This window comes from Amphiura filiformis, chromosome 5 (assembly GCF_039555335.1).
Source record: "Amphiura filiformis chromosome 5, Afil_fr2py, whole genome shotgun sequence".
NCBI lineage: Eukaryota > Metazoa > Echinodermata > Ophiuroidea > Amphilepidida > Amphiuridae > Amphiura > Amphiura filiformis.
The window spans coordinates 46,102,435-46,129,587 of NC_092632.1; the positions used below are offsets into that span (position 1 = coordinate 46,102,435).

At 36.3% G+C, this 27,153-nt stretch overlaps 1 protein-coding gene across 1 annotated transcript in view; it reads left to right on the forward strand.

Moving 5' to 3' along the window:
* LOC140153235 (zinc finger SWIM domain-containing protein 5-like) overlaps positions 1-27,153 on the forward strand; it is a 76,094-nt gene that overhangs the window by 23,285 nt on the left and 25,656 nt on the right. The window contains 5 exon segments of the mRNA XM_072175925.1: positions 6,900-7,262; positions 12,720-12,868; positions 13,233-13,383; positions 23,364-23,534; positions 24,006-24,197. Of these exon segments, the coding sequence (XP_072032026.1) occupies positions 6,900-7,262; positions 12,720-12,868; positions 13,233-13,383; positions 23,364-23,534; positions 24,006-24,197 (1,026 nt within the window).

Consider the following 27,153-nt stretch of genomic DNA (forward strand, 5'->3'; position numbering starts at 1 on the left):
TTTTAATTGCTCATAGACATTGGCATATGGTTAATCCATTCTGAACATAATTAGGACCTATAAGTGCACTGTGACATTATCATGGGTCCTTCAAAATCAAGATAATTTGATTGAACAGTACGAAGTGCTGATTTTGACCCCTCTGAAATCCCAACGAAATTCAAATCTATCTTTTTGGCATTAGGTATTTCAGACACAGCCAGTGAGTGACCACATTCAAAAAGAGGATCACAACTGATTCAATTAAGAAGAAAGTGCCCCTCAAAGAGAGCACTTTGTCATTTGGACCCTTAAATTCACAATTTTGGTCGAGGTCGCCAAACTTTGATTGCCCGCCATTCGCAAACGAAATGGAATTTGAATTTTTTTCTTGTGACCTCACCTAGGGATCCATGAAAGGTACCCCTGAGCCAGAGGAGAGCAAAATCCAAGAGGGTGGGTGTACACTCAATCTGTTTCGACATGGACTGACCCAGAGTTGAAATCTATCTTCTTTGTGACTTGCTATTGATCAGGTTGATGGACAGGTAATAATGGGAGAGGGGGATGAAGTGTGAAAAGACCTCCACAATGCATTGCAACTTGAAGCCTGCTTATCATTTCAAATTTAAATAAATAGGGGATATTTTCCTTTATAAATTTTATATGTATTGAGCCGTCTTCACCTACAGCTTTATTTTTGCAATCTTTGTAGCCATATTGTAATCTGGAACAAAGTCTTGAATTAATTTCCCCAACTTCAGCAACTAAGAATATAGGGAGTTCTAATGATTATTCTTACATGTCGTTGTAGTGCTCAAGTTCTAATGATTATTCTTACATGTCGCTGTATTTTTTGACGATAAATAAATGCACTAATTTGTTAGGTAGAACAACGACTTCTGACTATAAATTCATAGCGATTTCCGGGTTGGCAATAATAATATACCTTTAGTTCACAGATTCTAGTTTTCTCGCTGTATCCATACATAGCTACAATGGGAGTGAAGTGAACCAAAAACAACGCAGATCATTGAACCTTATGAGATATGCTAAGGCTATTGAATTCAGCGCTAATTGAGAGTGACAAGTCACATGGCCTCTTCCAACCAATGAGAGATCAGCAAACGACAGACTGACCACAAATCAATGACTTCAAAGTCATTCAATAAACTATCGAGGCAGTCAGCGTGCGGAATAATCTCTTGTTCCGCTTCTTTGGGGGTTTCTGTTTTGCCAAGGCTCCGCATATTTGATGTGTTACTGTTTTTAATATATTGATTAAAATGTTGCTGGATTTTATTGTGTGATTTGATTATATATTCACGATTCAGCCATGCAAACTAGCAATTTTTTCAAGGGGCTGATTCACCATATACACACACAATAGAGATGGAATTCTACACCATAAAGTAGTGTATACACATAAATGTCTGAAATACAAGAAGCCTATCCTGTCTAGCTACCAATGATGCCAACAAGGCAGCGTACAAGCTAGCCCGATTTTGATTTAAAAGACTTTTGTTATACTACCATTTTCCATAGGGTATTTATGCTTATCTTATAGTCTATGGGGGTTTGGTTTTAGAAATTAATATATTTACATCCATATAACAAGTGCAATTTATCTTGCAATTATCATAATATTCATATCCATCTCATCGTTACTGTATTATAATTTTCTCATGATGAGGGACAATTGAAATTTCAGGAATAGTAGACACCAAAGAAGACTTGCTACCAATTGATCTCAATTTTTGAAAGCCTGAATGTTTTGTGAACCTTATCTATTTCTAAGATATTTATCAGATATTATACCAAGAAATTGCTTTTACCTCGCACTGCTTTCACATTTTCTGTTACATATTTTTGCAAGAAATGCTTCTATTATCATGATTATGATGTCCATTTTATAATTTTTTAAAAACTAAACCTGATAAATTTGAAAATGAAGAGAAGAAAATTTCAGTATGTTCGTATCTACTTGATGTGATCATTTATGCGCAAGTGTCCATAGAATAATAATAATAAATGAAATTGCCACCACGATATGAACATTTATCGTTAGTTACTGAGAAAATAAAAATTTGTCTCTCTGCGGTAGGTCTTTTTGTGTATTAACAAGTGAAAGTGTGTAGCTTCATATGCGTTAGTCACTCAGTGTGTGAACAAGCAAGCATGGTTTGCTGTGTATCTAATATTCAGGTTTACTTTTGCAATTCAAGGCTCGCAAGCTGGGTCAATATATAGCAAACCAATGGACATCCTGCGTCAACCCAATATGTGTGATAGTAATAAACTTATTGCCAACTCGCTGGCTATAGCTGTCCGGCCGGCCGGTCGGCTGCATGGCCAACCAGTTGGAGAGGATGGAGAAGTGTGAGATGAAGGATGAGGGCTTTGTGAATAATTCAAGATGAAGATGATTTACATTGGCAGCTTAGAATGTTAGGGTAGATAGAGTCATCATCATGTCATGTTTGTCGTAGGTTCAGTACCTGGGTATAAATGCTAATATTCTGGACTTGGTTTAATAAATGTCATAAACGTTGGTTGGGGACTAGTATGATTTGATGTGGATACTGGATAGTGATCGCTATTATAATGTATTTGCTAATTATACAGTCATAATGACAGATGGTTTGTGATTGCACACATTTGCATCTAGGGATACACATGCACACAGGTCGGACACCTATTCAACATACCACTTCCATGGACACACTGCCCCCCCCCCACACACACCTTATACACCCTCACACCCCCAGGCACCTGTAGACTAGAGCCAACATGATTTTTGATGCAATTTGAGAGACAATGGACAGAACAGATCTGCAGGTACCTGTACATCCATCCCCTACGCATACACATGTGCACAAATAAACAAAATAATTGCACAAAATGATGTTAATTTCAACTGGCTAATGCATCATAGCAGAGGTGTGTATAATAAGCATTTTGATAATCCTCATTAAATTAATGAAGACAGTAATCTGTATGAATGGGAATAAAAAACTGTAATGAATAATGCATTCAAAGCACTATGATGCTGTAGCATAATATGCTGCTCAAGATGAAATGACTTCCTCAGTTTATCTTGGCTTTAGAACTGACATCTGTTATATTATAAGTGATAAGAATTGCTTATTGTCAGTCTCAGTCTTAAGTTCTGTCTTTGTTAAAATTACAATGTTGGAAACATGAGTTATTGTAAAGTACTTTCTAAATATGGGGTGTGGATAATGTGCGAGTTGTGAGTTGCGAGTGCGAGATGCGAGTTGAAATTTGCGAGTTGCGAGTTGAAATTTGCGAGTTGTCAAAGGAAGTTGTGAGTTGGTTTGCGAGACTTTCAACTCGCATCTCGCAACTCGAACTCGCAACTCACAACAAATTTCAACTCGCAACTCACAAATTTCAACTCGCAACTCGCAAATCAACTTGCAACTACCCTTGGCAAGTCGCAAATTTCAACTCGCAACTCGAACTCGTAACTCGCAACTTGCAAAATACCTTTACCCCTAAATATGTACGGTACTTAGAATACAGCTCTATAAAATGTCCAAATTCAGTTATATTTCAAATGATCAAGTGATTATAATATTACAGGAACACATTTACTATTTTTGAACAAATTAATGTGCTATAAATGATCTGAAAATTTTATCTTAGAAACTGAAATCATTTCCAAGAAATTTGAACTTGATTTTGTCCTATTTGTAATTGGTAGAGGTATGAAGAGACAATGTGTGTGTTTGCCTGTACTTAATCAGTATGTGACCTCACCATACACAAATTATTCATATACAATGATGTCAAAATAAAACGAAAATATTATTTTGAAATTATTTCCATAATAAAATATCCCCAAGCTTACTACTGTCAACATAACTGTTCACATTCATTGTTTTACCAAATCTAAATTACAGTATTACGAGCTTCAGCTTTGCTACTTATACCTTTTGAAAACGCCACATAATCAGCGAACAAAAGACTCTTAAATTAAACTAATGCAATATTAATTGTGAATTGTGCGAGTGAGTGCTTCGAAACAGACAGCCACAATGACTCTTGTGATGTCGACAAAAAACAACACAAAGGAATGCTTCATGTCAAAACTTGTCAAACTTAGGCTTAATAAAAATATCTAATTCAATGAAAATTGATAGATTGGAGTACGATTTGTGATATTTTTATCACAAGGATGCTGCTTCTCTGGCTCCACTCTGTTGGCTGCTTCAAGTTTACATTTGTACCTCAATTCAGTCAGATATGAATATGTTGACTTATCCAACGTGTTGTTGTAGTTTTTGTTTTGCTTGTATGATAATAGCTTTAAATCAACAATGAGAGGACAGAAATTTATATTTCAATATTTTCATCTCCCGTTGGCGAAGTTCATATAATAAGCTCATCATATGCACATTATAATGTGAACTCTGAAATTCTGTATTATATTGGTTTGAAACTGCATACCCAAGGTATTGCAATGTGTTCTGTAAATACTAGGAAATATATGACTGATCATGAATGCATTGTTTGTACTTTGCCCTTGAAGGTGAGAATATTTGATTGTGTGGGTCTTTTGTTTGCTAATAAAGAAAAAATATTTACTGAGATCAAGGCAGAGACAACTGAAAGTATCCTTATAATACATTGATTGACTGTTTCAACACTTACTGGCTTATTTATGGACAAAAACATTAAAAAAACCATGGTTTTCAATTAGATTGTAAAAAGGTTGATAAACTGGATAAAGCAAATTAAGAGTTAGCATTGACTTAACTAGTAATTAATTAGTTAAAGGGAGTGGTAGTGGTAGAGACAGTACAATTCCTCCCAAGAATTGATCATTGAGCATAAATGAGTAGACAAATGCTAACAGCTTTTTCATAAAACAGCTCTAGTATTAGAAATCTAAAAAAATGGCCTTCCATATCGCCTTCTGGTTGGCTTAGGTGTGTGTGTTCAACTTGAGCATGGTTTTTGAATTTGACTAAGACTCTTTTGACTAAGAAAGGTTTCCTACTTGGTCTGGCAAACTAGGGTAAAAGTGGAATTTTGTTCTTCTCCCAACGCTACTAAAATGTATACCCCATCCCCATCTCTGGATGTTAGCCTTTCGTATATTATTATTTTTAATCATGATTTTGCTGTTCAAATCAATTAGCATTGGTACAGAACTATGTATCTTGCATTACCATGATTACAGAACTGTTAAAAAAAGGAGTCTGAAGAAGTAATATTGTTACTGACATTGCATACAGCCTGGAAGTCAGGATGTATGAGTAGACTGGACAGCAAGCCAGCAAGCAAGCCTTGCAGTTATGTATCTTGAGACTGGTCATAATCCATGTATCAACCTCCGTGAAGTCAGTTATACAGACCGACTGGCCGGCCGGCCATCTAAAACTTGACTCACTTGTTATTTTTTCAGTTGCACAAATTCACCTGCCTGCTGTCTCTTTGGGTAGGAGGCAGTTTCATTGAATTTTCATTATTATGAAAATACTGTTGCTTGTTTGACCATCTCATTCTGACACACACAAAAATGAGTTGTTTATTCAGGAGGGAGTTGTATCATCAAGTTGGGGGAAAATGGTTGCAGACTTAAGATGTTATATTCAAGGTGTGCCAGTGTTCTTGGTTGAAAAGTACATGTATTGCAAATTTATCCTTAAGTCAAGTGCTGATAATATACCGTATCTAAAATATATGGAAATCGTCCACCCAAAAAAAATGACCTATTTGATATTTGCATTGTTTGATAAACATGCTCATCATTACTGGTTCAACAGATCTGGTGGTAGCTTCTGAAATATTAATGGTGAAATCCATAAATTTGTCCACTTTTGGGCAGCTAGCAAACCCTGCCTTTAGTGCGCAGAGCATCTAGTCACACAGGATTAGGTAGTGATAGGGTAATTTGTGCATTGCAAATGAATGTTATATGTAATTGTTCCCTAGATGTATGAAACGTGAAACTGGAGACATGATAGTAGGGTTGACGTAGCAGCAACAGCAGTATAGGGCTGGATGAAGGAGATGTGACGCACGATATGGTGCCTGAATATGCTAGCTGCTTGCACACATGGATGCTGTGTGAATAACGATGGCTGTTTCTATGTGGTGTTCCAACTATGGAATTTTGTTGATACATAAACCTGCCATGATTTATTTTGTGAACAGAAATAAATTTAATATCACAATTTGTAGGAACTTGCAAGTGATATCTCTTATTTTGTCATATTAAATCTTCAATCGAGCTCTTTTGCACTCATTTTACCTAGTTGTGAAACTCTTGTGATGCTAAGAGAAATGTTTTATATTTATCCTTCTCCCTGTGATGTGTCAAACCAGCTCACTTTGAGAAACGCTGCTTTTTAAGCTAAATCGGTATATTTACACCTTTGTATACAAATTACATCAGGTTGTGCATACATTCACACATTTTAAAATCCAATACCTGTGAATAGTCATGTGATATGCTTCAGTTAAAAGAAAAAGTGCAGCTCAACTTACAATTTGCCAAATTCGTGGTGTGTTTGTTCACCTGTGCGGGGTAAACCCCACAAGGGTTCGTGGGGGAAAACATGAGCAAACTTGTCTGGCCTGGTCTCTCTTGCCCCTTGGCGCTCACTTTGTCGTGCTTTTGCAAGCTGAACTGAGATACCTTGGTTGTTTCAATTAGTTCCATTGCTGTCATGTTTAGTCTTAGATTCATCAGATGATCATGGTGTTGTTGAACAGAATGACCATGGTATGTAAGAGGAATGGCTATGTGAAGGGGGGCCTGATTGGTGCACTGGGTGGATATATGTGTATTCACAGATTGAGCTAAGTACAATACTTTATAATAATGTTTCATTTTTTGATCATGACCTTTAACCCTAATTTTCTTTGCTTTTTGTCGTTTTCTCCAGGTTTTCATCTAAGTGGGACTGTAACAGAACAAGGAAATCAACTTTATAATGAACCAGAACAAGCACATCAGGTGTCTATTAGTTTTGATAGGTGTAAGATTACATCCGTCAAGTGTACGTGTGGAAATCGGGATATATTTTGGTGCCAACATGTGGTGGCGCTTTCCTTGTACAGAATACGACGGTCAAAGGTTGTGCAATTGCGATTACCCATCTCAGAGACATTACTGCAGATGGATAGAGAACAACTTCAGAAGTTTGCCCAGTACCTCATTACAGAACATCATACAAATGTGCTACCAACAGCACAGAAATTGGCTGATGAGATACTCAAGTCAAAATCTAAAATTAACCAATTACCAGGTAGGTTATACTTTTTTTTTAAATGTCAAAGCTAATCAAGGCAGCTATAGAGACTAAAACTAGTACATATTAGTGCTGACGGTTTGACACAAATGTAGCAGTTAACCTCTCGCTTGAAGCTCCATATCGTCGCCCTACTACGATAATTGCCCAAGTTATTTTTTGTAATTTTGAGAATAAAGTACAAAATGTGGTTCAAGCATGCATCAGTTACGTAATCACCCTTATTATTTTGGATTATCCCCTTTAATTTGTCTCATTATCATTTGTTCTTGTGCAAAGATTGGTGAATAATTATGTTTAAATGTATGCTTGAACCATCTTTTTGTACATTGTTCTCAAAATTACAAAAAATGACTTGGGCAATTAGCATACATGTAGTAGGCTGACGATATCCTGAGTAGAAACAACAAGTTTAGGAAGGGTATTCCACATATTGGATGAAAATGGGAGAAATGATCTTTTATGGCTGATTAAGATAGATTTGGGAACCTTCACAGCAAGGTTTTGTGATCAGCATTCATCAACAAACAATAGCTACATCTGTTGACTCTGATTTAAGACCTCAGTTGTTGAAATTGGTCAAGAAATGTAGACACAGTGATCGAAAATCCCAAGGAAATGTAAATTTCAAAAGTTGCAGTTTGCTCCATTGGATGCCCTATTGATTTGCACACAAAGCATTCTCGAACAAGAGAACTAGTGCAGTGAGAAATTCCCTTCCTGGGTTTTCGATCGCTGTTTCTTTAATTCTCAAAGCGATGGCTCACAGGTTGCAGAATTTATTCTTCAACTGGGTTCTTTACAGGGGCAAGAACTTGTCATATTAATATTCTCAGGTTTTATCATAACATTGCACATGTTGATTTTCTAAACTGACCGCAGTTACTTTTTGCATGTTTAACTACCTTTATGGTACCTCTACCTATATCAAGAAACAAAAGCTCTTTTTATGCGCCTATAAGATGTGACTACAAAAAAAAATTGAAGAGGAAAAAGACTGTTAACAGTGCATAAAGTTGGCCTCTAGATGTAGGTTTATTTTTGGCATGTGAGCCAGCAGGCATTAACTACATCAGGACATTGAATACCCATGGAAAGGAAAACTGTGATTAGTCAACTGGCTACTGTGTGATATTTAAGCCTAGAACAGGACACTAAAAGTTAACATTGCAGATTGACAAAATATTATTGGAATAAATACTCATCTTGTTGCAGGGCCCATATATTATACAATGTATACTCAATGCAAAGTTTTAGTAGTCAAAAGTTAACTTGAGTAATATTTTATAAGAGGTTTGATCTAAAATAGTTCAACAACAATAATAGTCTGGTGTATTTGGTAGGGCAACATGATGATACTGGAGTTGTCTTCAGTGTTTATTTTATGCCTTCTGATGATAGACATTGTAAAGTACCTTTTGGTTTAGTGTAGTCAGGTGACGTCCATTCATCGAGGAAGCTCTTTTGCATGAGAATCTCTACAGTATCTATAAATGTGTGTTTACCAATGCTTTCTGCAAACTCTCTCCATTTGAAGCTGTAACCGATGAAATAAGCAGTGACATCACTGACTACACTCACCCAAAAATACAAAGTACCTTTTATAATATTGGTTGCCAGTGTGATGTCATTTTGGCCTCTAATGTCCTCTTAATAGGAATAAATGTAAAACTCATTTTCGACCAGGGTCGACATGTGACTCATTCCCCTTGATCATGTCACATATAGATTCGCACTCATGACAATAAACAGGAATGCAGCCATATCGATTAAAACCACAAGATGGCGAAAGGTTGACGACCCCTATTCTAAGTTTATTCTTATGCCTGTGAGTCCTGGCTGGCCTGGCTGACTGACTGGATCAGGACTGAAGGAAGCATTCAGGCTATTGCCTACACCAGGCTGGGTGAATGCAATCCAAGAATAGACTAGGAAGTCATCACAGTGGCTATTTTTATTAAGTCTGCAACTTGACCTTGGGTCTTAATGGGTTTTATATACATGTATTTAAATATATCCCACTAATTACCCTGTGTATAAATGAGCCCTTGATGGTGATTTCCTTAATTCTTTCAAGTCAGGAAAATACAAGTTTGAATGGTCATGTGTTCAACTTGTATCAGAACCACACCTGTGGGTCTACCTGTAAATTTATTTCTGTGTGCTCCTACACTAGGGAGACACTGGACAGTCTACTCAAATAACATTGTAACTAAGTTTTTCAGTGATTCGCTACTTACATGGTTCCGCCATTATGCACTACATGTATGTGCGGGGAGAGCCTCGAACTGGCAGCATACATGAAAGGAAGAATTACGTAACCTTACACAGAGGTTATATTATATGACTGGTTCAATTCCCATTTTATGTATGCTGCCAGTTTGAGGCTCTCCCTGCACATTGTGCATAATGGCGGAACCATGCAAGTAGCGAATTATAGCTTGTAACATACTAGCATATTCACATTGTACATATTTTATGTAAGCTAAAATTAATTTTAGAATTAAAAGAACATTCACCTTCCAGGCTGACATATTTCAGGTCTGTACCTTCAGGCATGTCTTCAGAGAAAAGGGTTCATAAAGTGCAACTTTAAGGTGTTATGTAAAAATGTTGTTGAGCAAGGTGAGTTGTAAGCGGAAATGACCCTTGCACCTTACTGAGACCCTAAATTCATACCAGACTGGAGGACTGCTGGATTGCCGCAAGGATGAATGAGTGACCCGGCACTGTTGGAGAGGGAAGGTTAAAACCTGTTTGTGTGAAAGCAAAATTGAACCAATGATATGCAATCAGCATCAAGTTAATTATGGAAAAACAGTTGTATTGTTTTAAACTGTTCAAAAGTTGATTAATTTTTACATTGCACTGTACATGTGAATGAGTGCACAAGTGACCTTAAATCAGGTCATGGAACTGGTGTTATGTTACCTTGGTAATAGTAGAGGAGGAGAAGTGATGTTGCACCCTGCCTGAGAGGGAGGATCCTAATATTACCATCATGCTGTGACTTGTAATGATGGATGTCTAATGATAGCAGCATTTTTGTCTTACAATTAATTTGCTATTTGATAACTTTGTTTAGAAATTAATATACAATAAAGTTAGATTAGAGCTTTAGTTTAAATTTGACACTTGCACACAGGTCTACACATTTCATATTTGTTGTATCAATGATCTGTAAGATCACTGGAAATGTGATTTGATAATAAGGTTTATATCCCTTCTCATGTAGGGTGTGGAAATTATTTTTTCTCCTCAACATTTGCACTTTGTTATCTCAAGTTTGAAGCGTAAGTGATTTTACGTAGAGTTGCGATGCAAGCGTGCTGACAACCCACCCTCATGCGTGTGTATACGCTCTGTGGGATTATGATTTAATGCGACCAGTGAAACACGCACCTACATAGGTCAATACCAATCTGAAAGCGAAGTAAAAAAAATGTATGATTATATTGCACAATGCTTGGTATTTATCAACCAACAAGCAAAGAACAGGGAAAGATTGTAATACATGTAGCATACTTTGTTGAGGTTTATGCCAGCTATAAAGGAAGTTGAAACAAGCTGTAAGTGAAATATTGCTTGCTGTGTCATCATTGCAAACAGCTGCCTAATGATTTGCACGCACATACATGCGCATATGGTTAGTACATGGTTTGCACTGGCATCGTACAACCAAAAATTTGGAAAGAATAGGGTAATGCTGGCTATCTTGCTATACTAGTATTTAGCGTGTTTGATTTCATTTAAAACTGTTATTTTTTCGCAAGTTATGTTACCTAAACATTAGCTTTGCAATGTACTCGCTTCTCATAACTTGAACATGCTTTGTCTATGATCAGGCTAATCAATAAGGCAAATGGGCATCAAGTTGACAAGTCTTATAACATGAACTAAGTTTGGTGGGGTGTTGGGCTGTAGCTGAATCAACATGTGTGAACTGATGCGAATTGGTAAACTTGAAGCTGTAATGTTTTAGTTCCATTCATTATTTAGGTTTCATACACAATGAACAGAACTGTACAAATAAGGCTCTTTAAAATCCAAAGTCCCAACTTAAAGCTGTGATCATTTCGAGTTGATCAAAGATGTTTTTACAGTAAGCAGCCGACATGCAATACGGTTGGAAAAAGATTTGGTTGCTAATGGGTAGTATTGCTGTGCAGTGGTCTTTTGAAATTTTAGCCAACTTGTGGGCAAGATTTAAAAACCCTTGCGTTGGACAATGCTGTGGATAAATACGCTGCGGCCCCTTTGGCCATGGTGTGTATGATGTGGTCAGCAGCACTGACCTCTCAATACAGTGCATACACATTAGGGTTTAAAACCGTCCAAGGGCCTTTTACCGAACAGATGGAAAGCACTTGAGTGAAAACGCACTCCAACCCACTTCTATTATCAACACCCTTTAGTGCCACAGTTCAATACTTCACATTAATTATCCGATTCACTGAACTGTGTAGTGTGGTGTGGATAATATTATCAATACTCTGCAACTAGGGGGTTAAGAAAATGATTACACCAGTGAATGGTGTTTTTCGGACTGTGTACTGTGTATGAGACTATTTGGGACTGCCAGCATTTTGTATGGGGATGAAAGTTTTCTCTTTCACAAAATGGATGCAGTTTTGTGTTGGAGTGTCCATTTGAAATAGACTTGGGATAGATGGGAGCTATGTTTAGTGAATAAAGAAAAGGATGTGAAGTAGACTATCTAATTTCTAGCTCGGGCCCAGTAATGTATGCACTATTTACCATGCCATTTAGTCAACATGGTCTGCCTGCATATGCACTGGGAACAACAAGTGCTGGAATAAGTGTTCCTAAGAATGGACAACGTGTCCAGACTGTTTTCCTTTTCTCATGTTTTCTTTAAATACCAAATTGCTTGACCCTTTGTGAAAATTTAGATGTGTACACCTTGTGCAAGGTAAAGGCATGAAATTGTATTCCAATATTCACAATCAATTTAAATTCAGCTGATGAATTAAAGGTACAATGTAATACATCACATTGTCCGGATCAATGAGGCTGCAAGTAAAATTATTTGTGTACTGTATAGATGTAAATTAGTGATTGATCTGTGGGAATAATTTTATTTGCAGTGAATCTCACTATATTTCCAAAATGATGTAAATTTGGTGTTGTTTTTGAAATGAATATTTCATTAAAATTACAAGCAGGCCTGTATTTCTATGGTTTTGGGATTATTATTAGACCTGTACAGAGACCAAAAAAACTAATAGTGTTATTGAAGGTAGTCTTCTCCATACTGTATGAAGTTATTGAAGGTATTGCTCTCCATAGATATATATCTAATTTATTTAGTAAGACCTCTAAATGTACCTAATCCTAGCATATATTAATGATAATTGTCATTGTGGATAAATTGAGGATAAATTTTGCACTACTTGAATTGTATCATGATACACATATATATTTTGATTACAGGTGCTCCAGACCCTACAGCAGGTGCCAGTATAGATGATGATAGTTGCTGGCATCTAGATGAAGAGCAAGTACAGGAACAGGTGAAACTCTACCTACAGCAAGGGGGTTACTATGACTCAGGGAAACAACTCAACTCTCTCTTTTCAAAGGTACTGTATTTTTTATGAAGGGCAACCATTATTAAGGCAATTGTATAATAAGAATAATCCAAGAAATTTGTATGTTGATTATGGAGTTATGAAGCAGGCAAGTTTGTAGGGCTGCATGGAAGTGATGAGGACATGGCTCAGTTGCCTTTGGTTATTTTGAAGCCCGGTATAATGTGTGATGTCTGGTGCGGAAAGGAGAGGGACATGCAAATTTCTTGAAACTCGGCACCACACAGAAAATTTTCACTACTAAAATTAACTTGTAATCAAGAAGTACATTCCTTATGTTGGAGATGGAAAGTAGAACCATGACATAATTTTACAGACCTGTGAATATTTCTGTTGTCCATTGTCTCAATCGCAGGTGAGGGAAATGCTAAGGGTACGTGATTCAAATGGTGCTAGGATGTTAACACTCATGACAGAACAGTTTATGGTGGATCCAAGACTACAACTATGGAAACAACAGGGGACGCCCATGACGGACAAACATAGGCAACTTTGGGACCAACTAGGTAAGGAAAATCTTGGTCAAAGAGACTAATTATTGCTTGGACAGTGATATTATCTTCTGTTGCATGAGCATGATGAAAGGAGAGTTAATCCATATTAGTCTGTAGAAAGAACCAAAGGTCTACTATACATGTGTCATACAAAGTGCCATGAGTATTCAATATATGACTTTACATCTTAATGCCCAATCATATCACCTGATCCGAATAGATCTCAACCCTACACAAAGAACCCAAATGATGGCATTTTTTTTTTGGATACCTTCTATATGCTTTGCTATATAGAATTATTGATGTTTTTGGCAAACAGGCTGAGCCTACTTTGTAAGCACCTTCAATCATTTATACAATGTGAAGTCTCATGATAACTTGGTTGATACAGTAGATAAAAGTTCTACAGATTCAAATTATCGGTTAGCTTTTCTCACAGGTTATGGTGTTACCGAATGACCCAAATGGACATTTCAGCTTCACACATTACATAGTGGTATCTGGTTGACTTGAATCTTCCCGATTAAGTAGTACAGTAAACATGGTAAACATTCTTCCTTTGTCTTTGGTCTTGTGGTAGGTGAAATGGCAGAAAATATGATTCTAGATTTAGACAGTGAAAAGTGTGCCCCACTTTTGTACCCCTGACACCTACGTGCAGCATACTTCAAATGTCAGATTCTTTAGAACTGACGCATAATGACTTGTCACTTTTGCTTCACACAAAACTATCTTCAATAGAGTTTGTCATTGAATTTATAATGAAATCAGGAATATTGCTATTCCTAGGTTTTCAAGTACCAGGGACTATTTGAGTATATGTGTGTGTGTGTGAGGTTGGAAATTAAATGCCAGCTGTTAGATATTGACACTATTGATATGCTGGCATTGTTCCCTTGTATAAATTCCACACAGTTCGCTATGCGGATATACGGTACTGTGTAATGCAACCAATACTGATGTGGTCCTGTTATATACATGTAGGCTTTTCATCACTATGCTTGTTATTGTTTTCCTATTTTTGTCTCAGGTTGGTTTAAAAGATATTTTGTGAAGTAATTTTATCCACGGCCAGGAAATTTCAGATTTTTACAAAACTGGTCACAAATTACATTGAAGGTTGGATTTCATTCAGAGAAATTCATTATGTGATTTGCTAATTGAGGTACATCTATAAGCAAACAAAAACCAAAACAAACCAAAACAACACAGAAAATGAACATATGAACTGTTCATAACGTTGCAACTAAGTATGCCAGGCCTGTAAGAGTTTAAACATCAGTTTGGAAAGGTAATAACTCAATTTTCAAAATTGTCATCTTTTTGCTACTGAGTGGCTGATCCACTCAGACCCAAATAGATGACAATTTTGAAATCATGTCACACATTAACAGTGAAATTCTGTCACAAATAATGGACCAATTTTGCCGAATTTGAAGATTTGTCACAATTGTTATATATTACAGCAGAGTATGTCTTTTATGATACGGAAGTAAACATATTTTTGTATTAATTTTATTTACCAGTTTTGACCTAATAAGTAAGTGACCCTTCTCCAATGAACACCATCAATGGACCTTTATCTCCCAAATCTGTGGCCCAAACCTTATTATTGTACATGTATTATAGGCCTATCATTTATTGAATTAGGTCAAATCTAAACAGAATCACAGGAAAATGGTCAGGAATGAGTTTCAGTGATTGTGATAATTTTTTGGTTTCACAATTACAAGTTCTATCTATTTAATATCCTGTGATAGTTAAACTATTATTTGCATCAAGAAATCCCACATATGCTAATTATTTAATTCTAATAACATGCCCCCTTTTTTTAGAAGTTACTGAAGCATCTGGAGCATAAAATAAGTTGAATATTTTAATTAATAGAACTTTTATTATGAAGGTAGGTAGGTGTCTGACAGTCACCAAGTTGCAGGTATGCTCTTTGTAGAGTTGTGTGTTATAATGGCATGGTGCACTTTCAGGTCATTATGTAGAGATATGGACATTGAAAATAGACGTATGCTGAAGATGGTTTAAAGAGGAAACAGGCGGTAGTTGAAAAGAGGATGTGTGAAGAGGTAGAAAAGTGAGAGGTAAAGGAAGGAGCTAAGTGGACATTAGAGGATGAAAAGGCCTTAGGGATAGACAGATGAAGTAATGAACAAAGTCTTCAAAGCTATCTTTGGCTATCCACTAGTTTAAAATGTTTACAGGAATCAATATGTATAGCTGTATTTCAATTATGTTAATGAAAATAATGATTTTGTGTTATTGGCTTTAATATCTTGATGAGGTGAACAAAGGCATTGCAGGACAACACTTTCTCTGGTCATTTGTCATAAAACTTGTTTTAGATCAATCAAAAATGCGGAGCTACATTTCTGTATGCATTATGCTGATGAAAATGATTTATGTCAGCACTTTGTATGGTATCTTGGTCTCATCTAGTATACTATTTAGTATGCGATTGGATTGGGCAGTGCAATACGGTGGTCATGCATCAAGCCACTCACATACTGTATAATGATGGTTTTAGTTCATTATGGTACCGAGACAATTAGTAGTGAAACAATGACTGATGGTTATACAGATTGCCTGTGTCCTAATGCTATCCATCCAATGCATAGTGTCTGTAGTAATAGTTGAGCTGCTTATGGGTTTGCCATTCACTCCCATTTGTTGATTGCTGTGCTGCTATAGATTATGAACCTTTGTGTGTGTGAAAGGGAGTGAAAAGGGTTATGAAAAAGTAAATAATGAATACAAAATTATGCAAAATGCCTTTTAAAATCAATACCAGCATTCATCTAGTGGAATATTTGATCAGCAATTTTTGGGTTGCCTCATGGTTTTGGAGTATTTTTCAGTAGGCCTGGAGATATGGAATAAATAATTTTTAAAATATAATTTAGGATAATTGATAATTCATCATTATGTCTGTCATAGATTGTCCTTAATCTTGTGTCCTCAAGTGTAGTGTACTATTGAACTGTGAATGCAGGTTACTGACAAGGGGTCGAACATGTATACCATGAGTGGAAAACTTCATTTAGGGACATATAATTTCGGATGTGATGTCTCTTCTTAGGGGAAAATCCTGGTTTTAAAATGATAAAGAATGCAAATTTGTACTTGAAAAAGCACTTCCATTTAAAACCTAATCCTCTAAATGTCCAAAAATATGAGATTTTGCGCTACAAAAATTTCATATAAATAATAACATTTTTGTTGACACTTGAAAATTCCAGCATGGATTGAGTTGGCAATTTAAAGCTTTCATAAAATGCAATTCTTTTTTATGTAAGAAACATGCCAAAACAATAATAATAAAATATCAATTTGTGATAAAAAAGAAACCTTATCCATTTTGTACGTTTGATAATTTAAAAACAATGTGTGGCATCTTGTGTAAATTGACAGTCATTACATTTCCTATGTGGCTCAAAATAAGCTAAGGTGTCATAAAAGTGTAACACACAATTATTTTTCCAGCTCTTTTCTTTTGGTCTCCAACCAGGTTTAAATTATAGTATGCACATATATCGTTCATAATACACTAAAAGAAAGATAAGTTATAGACCATTTACTTCACAAATTTAATTTTCTAGCCCTTGCATGACGTTATATTTGACAGACACAATTTTGATGATTTTCTGCAATCAAATAAAAATTTATAAAGTATTACATAAGGTATTTTGTGGTTATTTAGGTGTAGGACCTACAGCAACTGATTGTGGAAAAAATGTGTCCAAATATTACAATAAGGAGGATAAATTGTTATAAATAAAATATGTGTGTCTGTCAAGCCATAACATACATAAGATGTCTGTCAAATGTAACATACAGAATAATAATTTGGCAAAAACAGTAGTTCAAGATGGGAAATTGAATAAAGATCACATGCAGTTTATAAATCACATGTTTTAAAACACTTTTATAAACTCTAAACTATCATCATAATGTGAATATCAAGTGATTTTTAATTTTTTTAAACGTATTGCGTATGTTACTTTTGACAGACACATACAAATCTAGCGTATGTTACTTGCGTACAAATGTTTGACAGACAACACTTAACAATGGATTGTGTCATCAAAAAGCTTCTCCTCACAAAGTGATAGTGCCACAAAGCTAGGTGGAGCTAAATGCTATGTCATGTAGCATAATTAGCTGTATCACCCAAGTTTAGCAGGAATTACAGCACCGTCTTGCGTATGTTACTATTTGACAGACATTTCAAGAAAAATTTTAAAATTGTTATATGTTCAAAAAAGATGGCAGCCACTTACAAATTGATTATAATATTGAGAAATGAAGTTATTTACAATAGATTTACCCTTTAGTTTATGCTTCAAGTCTTTGTTTATAAAAAACTGAGGGACTTCAAAATCAATCAAAAGTTTGACAGACAATAGTAACATACGCAAGGCAAACTTTTAAATCCTTTTTTGATCTGTTAACTTATAATTCATAATGCCTCTTTCTGTTTTTTTGATTGGTTTACTGCACCATTTTGGGAAACAGGTCACATGAATTTCTATAAGGATCCATAAAAAAAATTAAAAGCTGTTGAAAAAAGGCGTCTCTTGGCATGTTACAAATAAAAATGTAAAAATAGGCATTTTTACAGCTATTTTTTATTTTTTTATTATTTAGAGTGAAAGGATTTTACTTAAATTGTGTATGCTATGTCTTTACTACCTAAACTTGCCACTAAACTAGCAAATATTCCATTTCTATAATTATTATTTTTAAAAAAAGATGTCAAAATATATGGCTATAATATGACACCTTAGCATATTTTGAGCCATGTGTATAGTATATTGAAATACAACTTAATTTAAGAGAGCCGAGTGAAGTCAGGTGCATAATGTACATAAATGGAAAATACAATTTTATTTTGTGAAATATGCAGATGCATTGAATGACAAAACGGGGCAGTTAACGATGATGAATATTGGGAAGTAGTCTGCTGCTGTGGGCTTTGTTAGCTTTGTATTCTAATTGGTGCAGCAGGAGAGTCATCAACTCGTGAAGGACTTTGAGTTATCTAGCTTTTATGTTGTTATGGAAGAAGATCAAAATTGGCATGCAGGACATGTTAATTCAGCATCCACCAATAGGGAGCACCCAGTATATGCCATTAATATTTCACTGTTTGGCTTTTAACCACGGGGTTTTATGCACAAGTGGACTTTGCGATGCTTCACTCAGTTTAGTCAGTCAGTCAAATTATGCTCGCTGGTTTGCTGACTCGGTGTGCATTGCATTGGCTATGCATGCAATGACCGGCTATGTTAAGCCTTCGAGTATGGAGGATATAAAAAAAAACCTAGCCATGCATTTTGCAAACATGGCTTGGAGAATGATAAATCTGTTATGGTAAAACTCTATGCATTGTGTGCTGAGTGTAGCAAGGGCAGCCATATTGTTAGTCCAACCTCGGTCTTCCCCATGTAGTTTTTGACGCGCTAGCTCCTTGAGTGATTCTATGATCGTAGTCATATGCTTATGATTGTGACTTGGGTTTCACACGTAGACTGATTTGAATGCAGATATTGTGAGAGAGTCAATAGACTTGACCTGTACCCTGTAGACATAATAAAGCTTTCTTTCTTGCTGTGTCCCTCACTCGTTCATTCACGCTGGCAGACCACTGATCCCCTCAGCTCATTTGCTTCTCAAATCTCCTGCCAGCCCTTGCTTTGCCTGTGCTCACTCGATAACGTTTTGCATTTTTTTTCCATGTTTGTCATGGTGGTTTGGAGCTTTGCTTAGCTCTGATGCATACAGGCATGGCTTAGTGTTAATGGACAAAAGCTTCTCTTTTCTTTCTCTATACATGCATGGCAGTCAGTTCATATCTGCAATCACGTATGTAATAAACCCACTGGAGCTCTAGGCAGCACGGCGGCCCTAGTGTTTTAAGCACATTGAACAAAATTACTTCAGTGCCAGCTAAGTTTTAACTTGATTTGATAAATTTTCCGCCTGCTACCGGCTCACTCACTCACTCACTCATTCGCTCCCAGAGCATCGGTAATGCTTTTCTACCGCAGTGGGGTAGCAAGTATATTATTCAAATCCATGCACAGTGGGCCACAAAAGTAGATGGATGGATGGACAAAAACCAGTGTTGTGGAAAACTCCATATTTAAATGGGCTGGCTGGCAAATGGGAAGTGTTGTGCTGGGGATTTGAGATTTTAGTCTTGTCTTACAGAAATCAGAAATTATGATGCAAAGAAAGGCTTGATGTAATGAAGGTCTCTGCTAGTCTGAGCATTCTCAAGTAATGATTTTCTTTTACCATTCCCACATTTTAGTTTGATTCTCATGTCAAAGTTTTGCCCAACCTGAAATGCAGCCTGTTGAACTGAGTGGGTGTGTGAGTAAGGAAATGGGTATAATCATACAACCAAGAATTGTTATCGAAAGATATTCAGAGAATAATTGAATTACCACTAACAGATTAAGATATTAACACAAAATCATGCAAATTTTGTTTGCAACCAACAATGATGTAATCATGCTACAGAAGTTGGATGCCAACCACAGTCAATTTTCACCTTTAAGTCAAAAGAACTTGTATTATACTGTGACTTTTTACAAAATTGATTTTCTGGTGCTCCTAATACAAAAGAGGGATTTACATCAGCCAACCTACCATGGCACAAAAACAATTTGTGCAGAACAAGCATCAAAATTGAATCAGTTGTTTTTGAGATGTGTATTATTAAATTGTTGTGTCGCTTTAACCAGTAGAATACGAAGGATTGGCTTATTGGCCAAATCTCAATATCAGAATAATTATTTTTATTTGATTGTATCACATTTATATATGTGCTTGATCACTCCACATAACTTGGGTGTATTAATAATGACAGACGTCCCTTTTGATTGCAATACATTATAGCACACATACATGAAGTCTTCACATTTTTTTTGTGTTGGAACAAAAATGTCATTCCATGTGACATGAAGTATTGAATAATTTGTGGCTAGATCATGATCGATCTTACGGTAATGTTAGCATGGAGGGAGGCCATATTGGAAATGTAACATTAGTGGAGACTTGAGTCATACTTGCCCCAAAGTGAGATGATGCACAGCCTGTATGTAGCTCTATATAATAATCATTCTGAACATATTAGAATGTAATATTAAATAGTAATAATAAGCACAGGTGTATATGATATTGCTGGTTAAAATTGTGGTTTCCAGTCTTTTGGTTTATCAACATTTTCAAGTAGATAGCATACATACTGATTTTAGGATCTGCTGGTTTACTATAGTCTATATATCTACCTCGAGTCACCGGCACTAGCTTTGAAGTTCAGCGTGCTCTCGTTAGCTTAGTGTTACTTTACTTGGTGCGTGTACATACTTTTACGTGCGCGATCAACGCATACAAGAAATCACGCTAAGCCAACGCGGACACGCTGAACTTCGAAGCTAAAAGCTAGTGCCGGTGACTTGCGACTTGCGGTAGTTATATATATTACACCTTTTTGTGCTGTAAGTGTTGAAATTAACTCGCACATTTCTGGGCAACTAAGGGGTTTGATTGACACCTTGACCACATGAAGAGTTACTTTGTGTCAACTATCTTATCATCGTACAAATAGTTAGGTACAGATAGGTAGGAAATAGTTGTTCCTATGAGCCATGGTGAGTCAAATAGATAATTGCTGGTACTCATTAATCTGTCAAGAAGAGTCCACCGTACTAATTGTGATATTAGTCTTGGCTGTCATGGTCCATCTAAATCAGTTGCAAACATTTTGTCCTCATTCAAAACTAACGATAGGAGAAATTGAAAGTGGACCGGACATAAAATGAAGTGATTCAATCAGCTAGTTGGGACCCCCACACTTTTGTATTTAAACGTACATAGGCCCTACATGCACAACAAAGCAATAGCCTGCTATTTCATTGAGATCACGGCGGGTGTGATGGTATACTACAGAAAATGAGAATGTAAGCGTGAAAATAACAAAAAAATAATAATTATAAGCTAGTAAAATGAAAAGAAACATAACTAAAGAAGTCATTTTGTGAAAAAGAGAGTTTTGAGTCTCTTGAAAATTTGAATTGATTCTGTAGAGATGCAGGTAAAGTATTCCATAGCTGGGGAGCAACAAAAGCGAACGATTTATCAGCAGCTGATCGAAGGGTGCGAGGAGTAATAGTTTCAGTGAGTCTGGCCGGTAGTATTGGTTGAAATTTACGCATAATATGGACTACATCGGCAAAAAAAGAAGGAAAAGATAGAATGCCGAGAAAGGGTGTAGTATTCACTTGCTATGTATACAAAAATGACATATAAACCTAGAGCTAGGAAGCACCAAGCAGACCTGGTAATTGAGTACATGTAGGTTGACATTGATCAGACTTTTGGTTGAAGAGCCCATCTTTTCTCTTTTGTGTAGCAAGGAAACAATGTGCAGCCTTGCTGCTTATTTATATTTTTGCTAGTTTAAAATATTGTATTCTATTGATTATGTTTTATGAAAGCAAATATAATTGAACTCGATCAAATTTCTAGTATGGTACCAGACTCGTATATGAGCCAGCTGGGATGAGCCCATGGCCCTAATCAGCTCATGGTTAGGAAACCACTGTCTTGTTGCATATTATGGTTTAGGTCATTGCTAGTTTATCTCTATTGCACTCTTTGATCATCTGGTAGGAAATCTGTGTTATTCTTCCTGGCAGTGTAGCGTTCATTTACCTCAATACACACACACTAGGATCCTTGTGAGGGTGTCAGAGGAAGACAGCGTCCTTCCTCATTGATTATATTCTCTCATAGCGAGTACTCGCACACACATACACACCACACAAGAATATAACCTTCACCGTAATATCAATACATGTATACTGTACAGAATTTATTTTCATGCTGATTTGAAAATTGTCAATGCTGCGATATTATAATGGATGAGTAAAATATACAGCCTGTTCAGGGTATGGTTTATTTTATGGCTTTTCCCCTTCGCAAGGATCATAGATAGGTTAATCTTTGTATGGTAAATTTGTAGGCCCACAGTTAATTGAAATTTCTGCTAATTTGAAATACAGTTGTGGTAGATACATCGCCAAACTGGTGTGGTAAATATACGTATGACACATATTCATCATGGGACAATGATTTTGATGATGGTTTATTGTTACTTCCCAACATTAATATAAAGGGTATGTTGCTCTGACCAAAAAAAAATCATTTCAAGCAAAAGTTGAGAAGTATATCATGTATGTGCAATGTTATGATTCCCGCAACCACTTCCCTGCCTCAACTCACCAGGTTCATTTGAGGGGCACACAGCTTACAGAACTGTGCCCCATGTGAGATTGGCATACTGGTGAGGACATGCAAGTTCATTTCACTCCGCTAGGCCTACCAGGGCAAATTGTGTGGTTTGTGCAAGTGTTTTGTTTGAAACCCACATATATAACAGTGTATAACATATACAGGAAAGACTGTCTGATGTAAGTTTTCAAAGTGCTTATAAAATGTATTCTCTCATGCCATTATACCAAAGACAATTAGAAGGGGTGTGTTTTATTCACAGTTTCCTTTAATGATACTTGGATATTCTTATGGATATGAAGATATTTTTCTGAATACAAATCTAAAAGTGGTATTTTTCATATTTCAGAATCTATCAAGACTTATTTAATACTGTATTATAAGTGGTAAATTTTGCGAGGGTTTTATTTTTGTGAACTTCGCAAATAGGTTATATCATGAATTTAGCAACATGCGAATATGACATTGTAAGGCATGATAACATTGTAAGGCATGCATTTCACAAAAAATATTAACACACACAAAGTCGTCTGTGTTGGAAATCGCGAAAATATCTGTACCAGAGTATGTAACACCAAATATTACTTCTTTACTAAAATAAGTGTATAACACCAAATATTACTTCTTTACTAAAATAAGTGTATAACAAAATCACCTTTTTTGTTTTCCATCTTAAGGTCTATTATGGATGGTAGTAGTGATGAATCCCGGCTATGCAGAGAAGGAGAAGTACCAATGGAAGGAGCACTTAGTACAATGGGGAGGTAGTGACCTTTGCCCTCTAGAAGATGCTGATGCTAGGAATAATTTAACCAATCAGGGACACGTTCCTGTTCACAATGGACCAGGTACGTTTCATGCAAAATTTTTGAATCTGTCGGATAAACTTACACCAAAACCCATGATGTTGCCATGGAAATTGCCATGTGACTATGGCGGTAGTTGCAACTTTTGATTATACCGGGTCTGTTATCTGTTGCATCCCAAAAGGCCTAGATAAGGAAAATAATATGATGATATGCTACATTTTCAATTGAAGCAAACATTTTGAACAGTGTTTTGTTAAGTCGAACCCCCCCCTCACAGATTAATAATGCTGCTTGCTTATTTTTGGCATCTGCGTTTCCTCAAGGACTACTAAAAAAGTGTTGCCATGCTGTGCTGCTCGGAACATGTTAGTACCATGTGGCATAGTCACATGAACAATGCATTATTAATATGCAAGCGCTGGTATACAAAATGCTGAAATAACCCAAAATTATCATCTTTACAAAAAAATTATCATCTTTACAATTTTCATTCATTAAAATGTCTAACAGGTGGTGCTAATGGCGGTGACTCTCCCAGAACAATTTTCACCCGAGCAATTGAAGCATGTGATCTGCAGTGGTCTCATGCTCATCTACAAAGTTTGCTAAACAACGACTACTATCGATGTGTTGGTGGACAGTGGGAAGGCTCGACGGCAGACAAAAACGATTTTGATGGAGAAGGGAGCCCTCTATGGTCAGGTAAATATTACCGTTTAGTTTTGCGGATGTTACATTACAGAAGGATGTTTGATCATTTTATTTCATATTAGCAGACTGTGGAAAGTAGTCCAATAGATTCTTCCTTAAAGAGGGGGGGGGGGAGAGGAGGGGATGAAAGTTTTATTGCGTACCCAAAATTATACATTCTCAGACTTTATATTCATTCTCAAACTTGTGGGTCATTTGGCAACAACATACACCACAGATTCAGTCTACATAATTGGTAAAACATCTGAACAGAGTGTGTGCATTACACAATACACATACATATAATTTGTTGCAGCAGTTATTTTTATATTGACTTTTGAGTAATGCAGCTTCAGTCCAAATGCATAAAAGGAAAGTTGGGATTTATTGGGACCTTTGCATTTACTGATAACCATGCTCTACCAACTGAGATAATGCTGAAATAAAAATAGTAGAAGATTTGGAAACTTAACGCACTTGAGTCAAACTGCATCTTCATTTATCATTTTATGCAGATTTTCTCTTTAAGGGCAAAAATCGTTTGGGGTAAACTTGTTGATAAATGTGTCGGTATTAGCCATTAGATGGTAGTTGCATTGAATTTATCCTGATGCAAGTGATGACTAGTATGAGGCTGGCAGGTAAAAGTCATCGTAGATTACCAGGGATTACCTATCTATGCCTTGAAAACTTCCTGACTGCTTGCTTGCTCAAATCTATCATGCTCAAAATACCATAGATCCACAGCTAGTTATGATGCTGTTCTAGACCCCTAAAGACACAGTTCAGCGTACAGATAGGACTGAAGGATTGGTGATTTGTATCGTCAAGATTCATCCTCATACCCAAAGTAATTAAGGGCAGTTTGTGACCGTATGAAACGAAGGCGGGATAATGAATCATGGCAAGGGGGATGAGCGTGCATCTATGGCACCTGCTGTTAAGAAGTTGATGGGAGCGATTCACATCTATGGAATATGGCCATAGATCCCTAGTCTGTCACATGTGATGCCATGATCACCATGCGCCACCTGCAACGATACAAGAGCTAGATTTGCATAGATGAAATATGGCTAGGCTCCCATATAACTAGCTAAAGTCGGCCTGTCGCAATGAATGGCTGAATGCATGCTAGTCGATTTACAGTCCATGGAATAAGGTCATTCACATTTGTAGGATGGAATAGACATGGTAGCATTGACGAAAGTAAGAATAATTATATGGTATACCTGTTACACATATATCTCAAATGCTGACATTTAACATAAGATGTCACTTTTGTCAAGATCTGTCTGAAATTGCAACAAATTCAAATGGAGTTGCCTAATGTGCTCATTCCATTTGAAATTTATACTCCCCCTGTGACAGATATTTCCAAAATCTTCCACAGGTCTAGTGTGGATTTTAAATGGAACAGCCCAATATACTTGAGTTGTCCACCATTGTCTCATGTATTGTTGAATTCAAGGTAGAATATATCCTGAGCATTGAAGATGCGGATTGTTTGCATCACTCTCAAGACAACCCGTAACAGGCAGGGAGTCTCTCAGTATAAATTTGTGTATAGATCCTGTGAGTCATTAGTCAGCCTGTCTTAGGCTCTCACAGATCGACAGATACACGACTCAACTCGTCTACTTTAATATATAACCTCCACCTAGGGTTTTAGACTAATTGCAAATAATCATGATGATTTTAGCTAGCATCCAGAGCTTAAATGACTCAGTTGTATTGTGTGTGGTAAGCTCTTCAACCTCATTTGAGTTTGCTACACAGCAAGTTAGGGTAACAGTTTCTTTTTGTTCAGAGGATGCGAGATGGCAGGAACTCTCTACTCAGTGGAAAATGGCAGATGTTATTTAAAGCTATGGTGTTTTGTACATGCAATTGTGAAGGATCGCACAAAATACTGTTGTGACATGTTTGCTTTGAGTGGCCCTAAAACCCTTTTATATGATGAGGTAGTGTGTGGTAAATTTGCTCTCCAAACACCCTACACCAATTGCCATAGTAAATGTTACCATTTTGTTACAATGCTTACAAGGTTGTAAGTTGTATGGATATAGACACTCTATTTCAAACATAGTTTGAATGGACTCATTTCAAGATTGAATGTTATACTAACCTAAATAGAAAGAAAGGGGAAAATGGCTGGTCCTTTGGGTTGCATACATCATCTCCTTAGTAGTAGGTTATCTTTTTCTTCAGCAAATAAAAGCAAAGAGAATTGTGTGTACAGAACTAAAACAAGATGGCAGTTCATAAGTAATGAGATTATGACTGTTGGGAAGTATCAAATTATTATGAATTAACTTTTTTTTTTTTTTCAAATGTCTATTGATGAATTTGGCAGCTAATTAACACATTTTTTCTTTAGAAAAATGTTTATGGCATGATTTCAGAGTGCATAATAATACTGGATGCATAAATTTCCCAAATTTAATTCAAAACAAACATTTTTTAATAAGAGAGTCAAGACGTGGCACTAAAAACACTCCAGATTCTTGATGCTGCTGTGTAATAATTGGATCAAAAACGGGAATTTGATTGAAGAAGTTTGTAAGGAACAAAACAGGAAATCGAACGGTCACCACTGATTTGGTAGCATATAAATATGATATTGTTTTGAAAGAAATCTGATCAAGTTTGGCAAGAACACAAGTGGTAGGTGCAGCAATGATAGTCCCTTAGTCAGGTAGATAGGTAGGCTGGTTATGAGACAAACATGAGCCAGCCAGGGGCTATACACATAGGCAAGGTGGAATAGAAGAGTTCTGCTCTATTTATTCCATTACATTTGATCTAGTTTCTCTAATCTAGTTTCTGTAATCTGTATTTTGCAACTTGTATGATATAGGTCATAATCCCTCCTGATTTTCTTTTTTTTTGGTAATACACCACATAAACCAAAAGACCAATTCTAACAGTCATCAGCTTATCTAATTTATGCATATTTGGTTAATAAAAA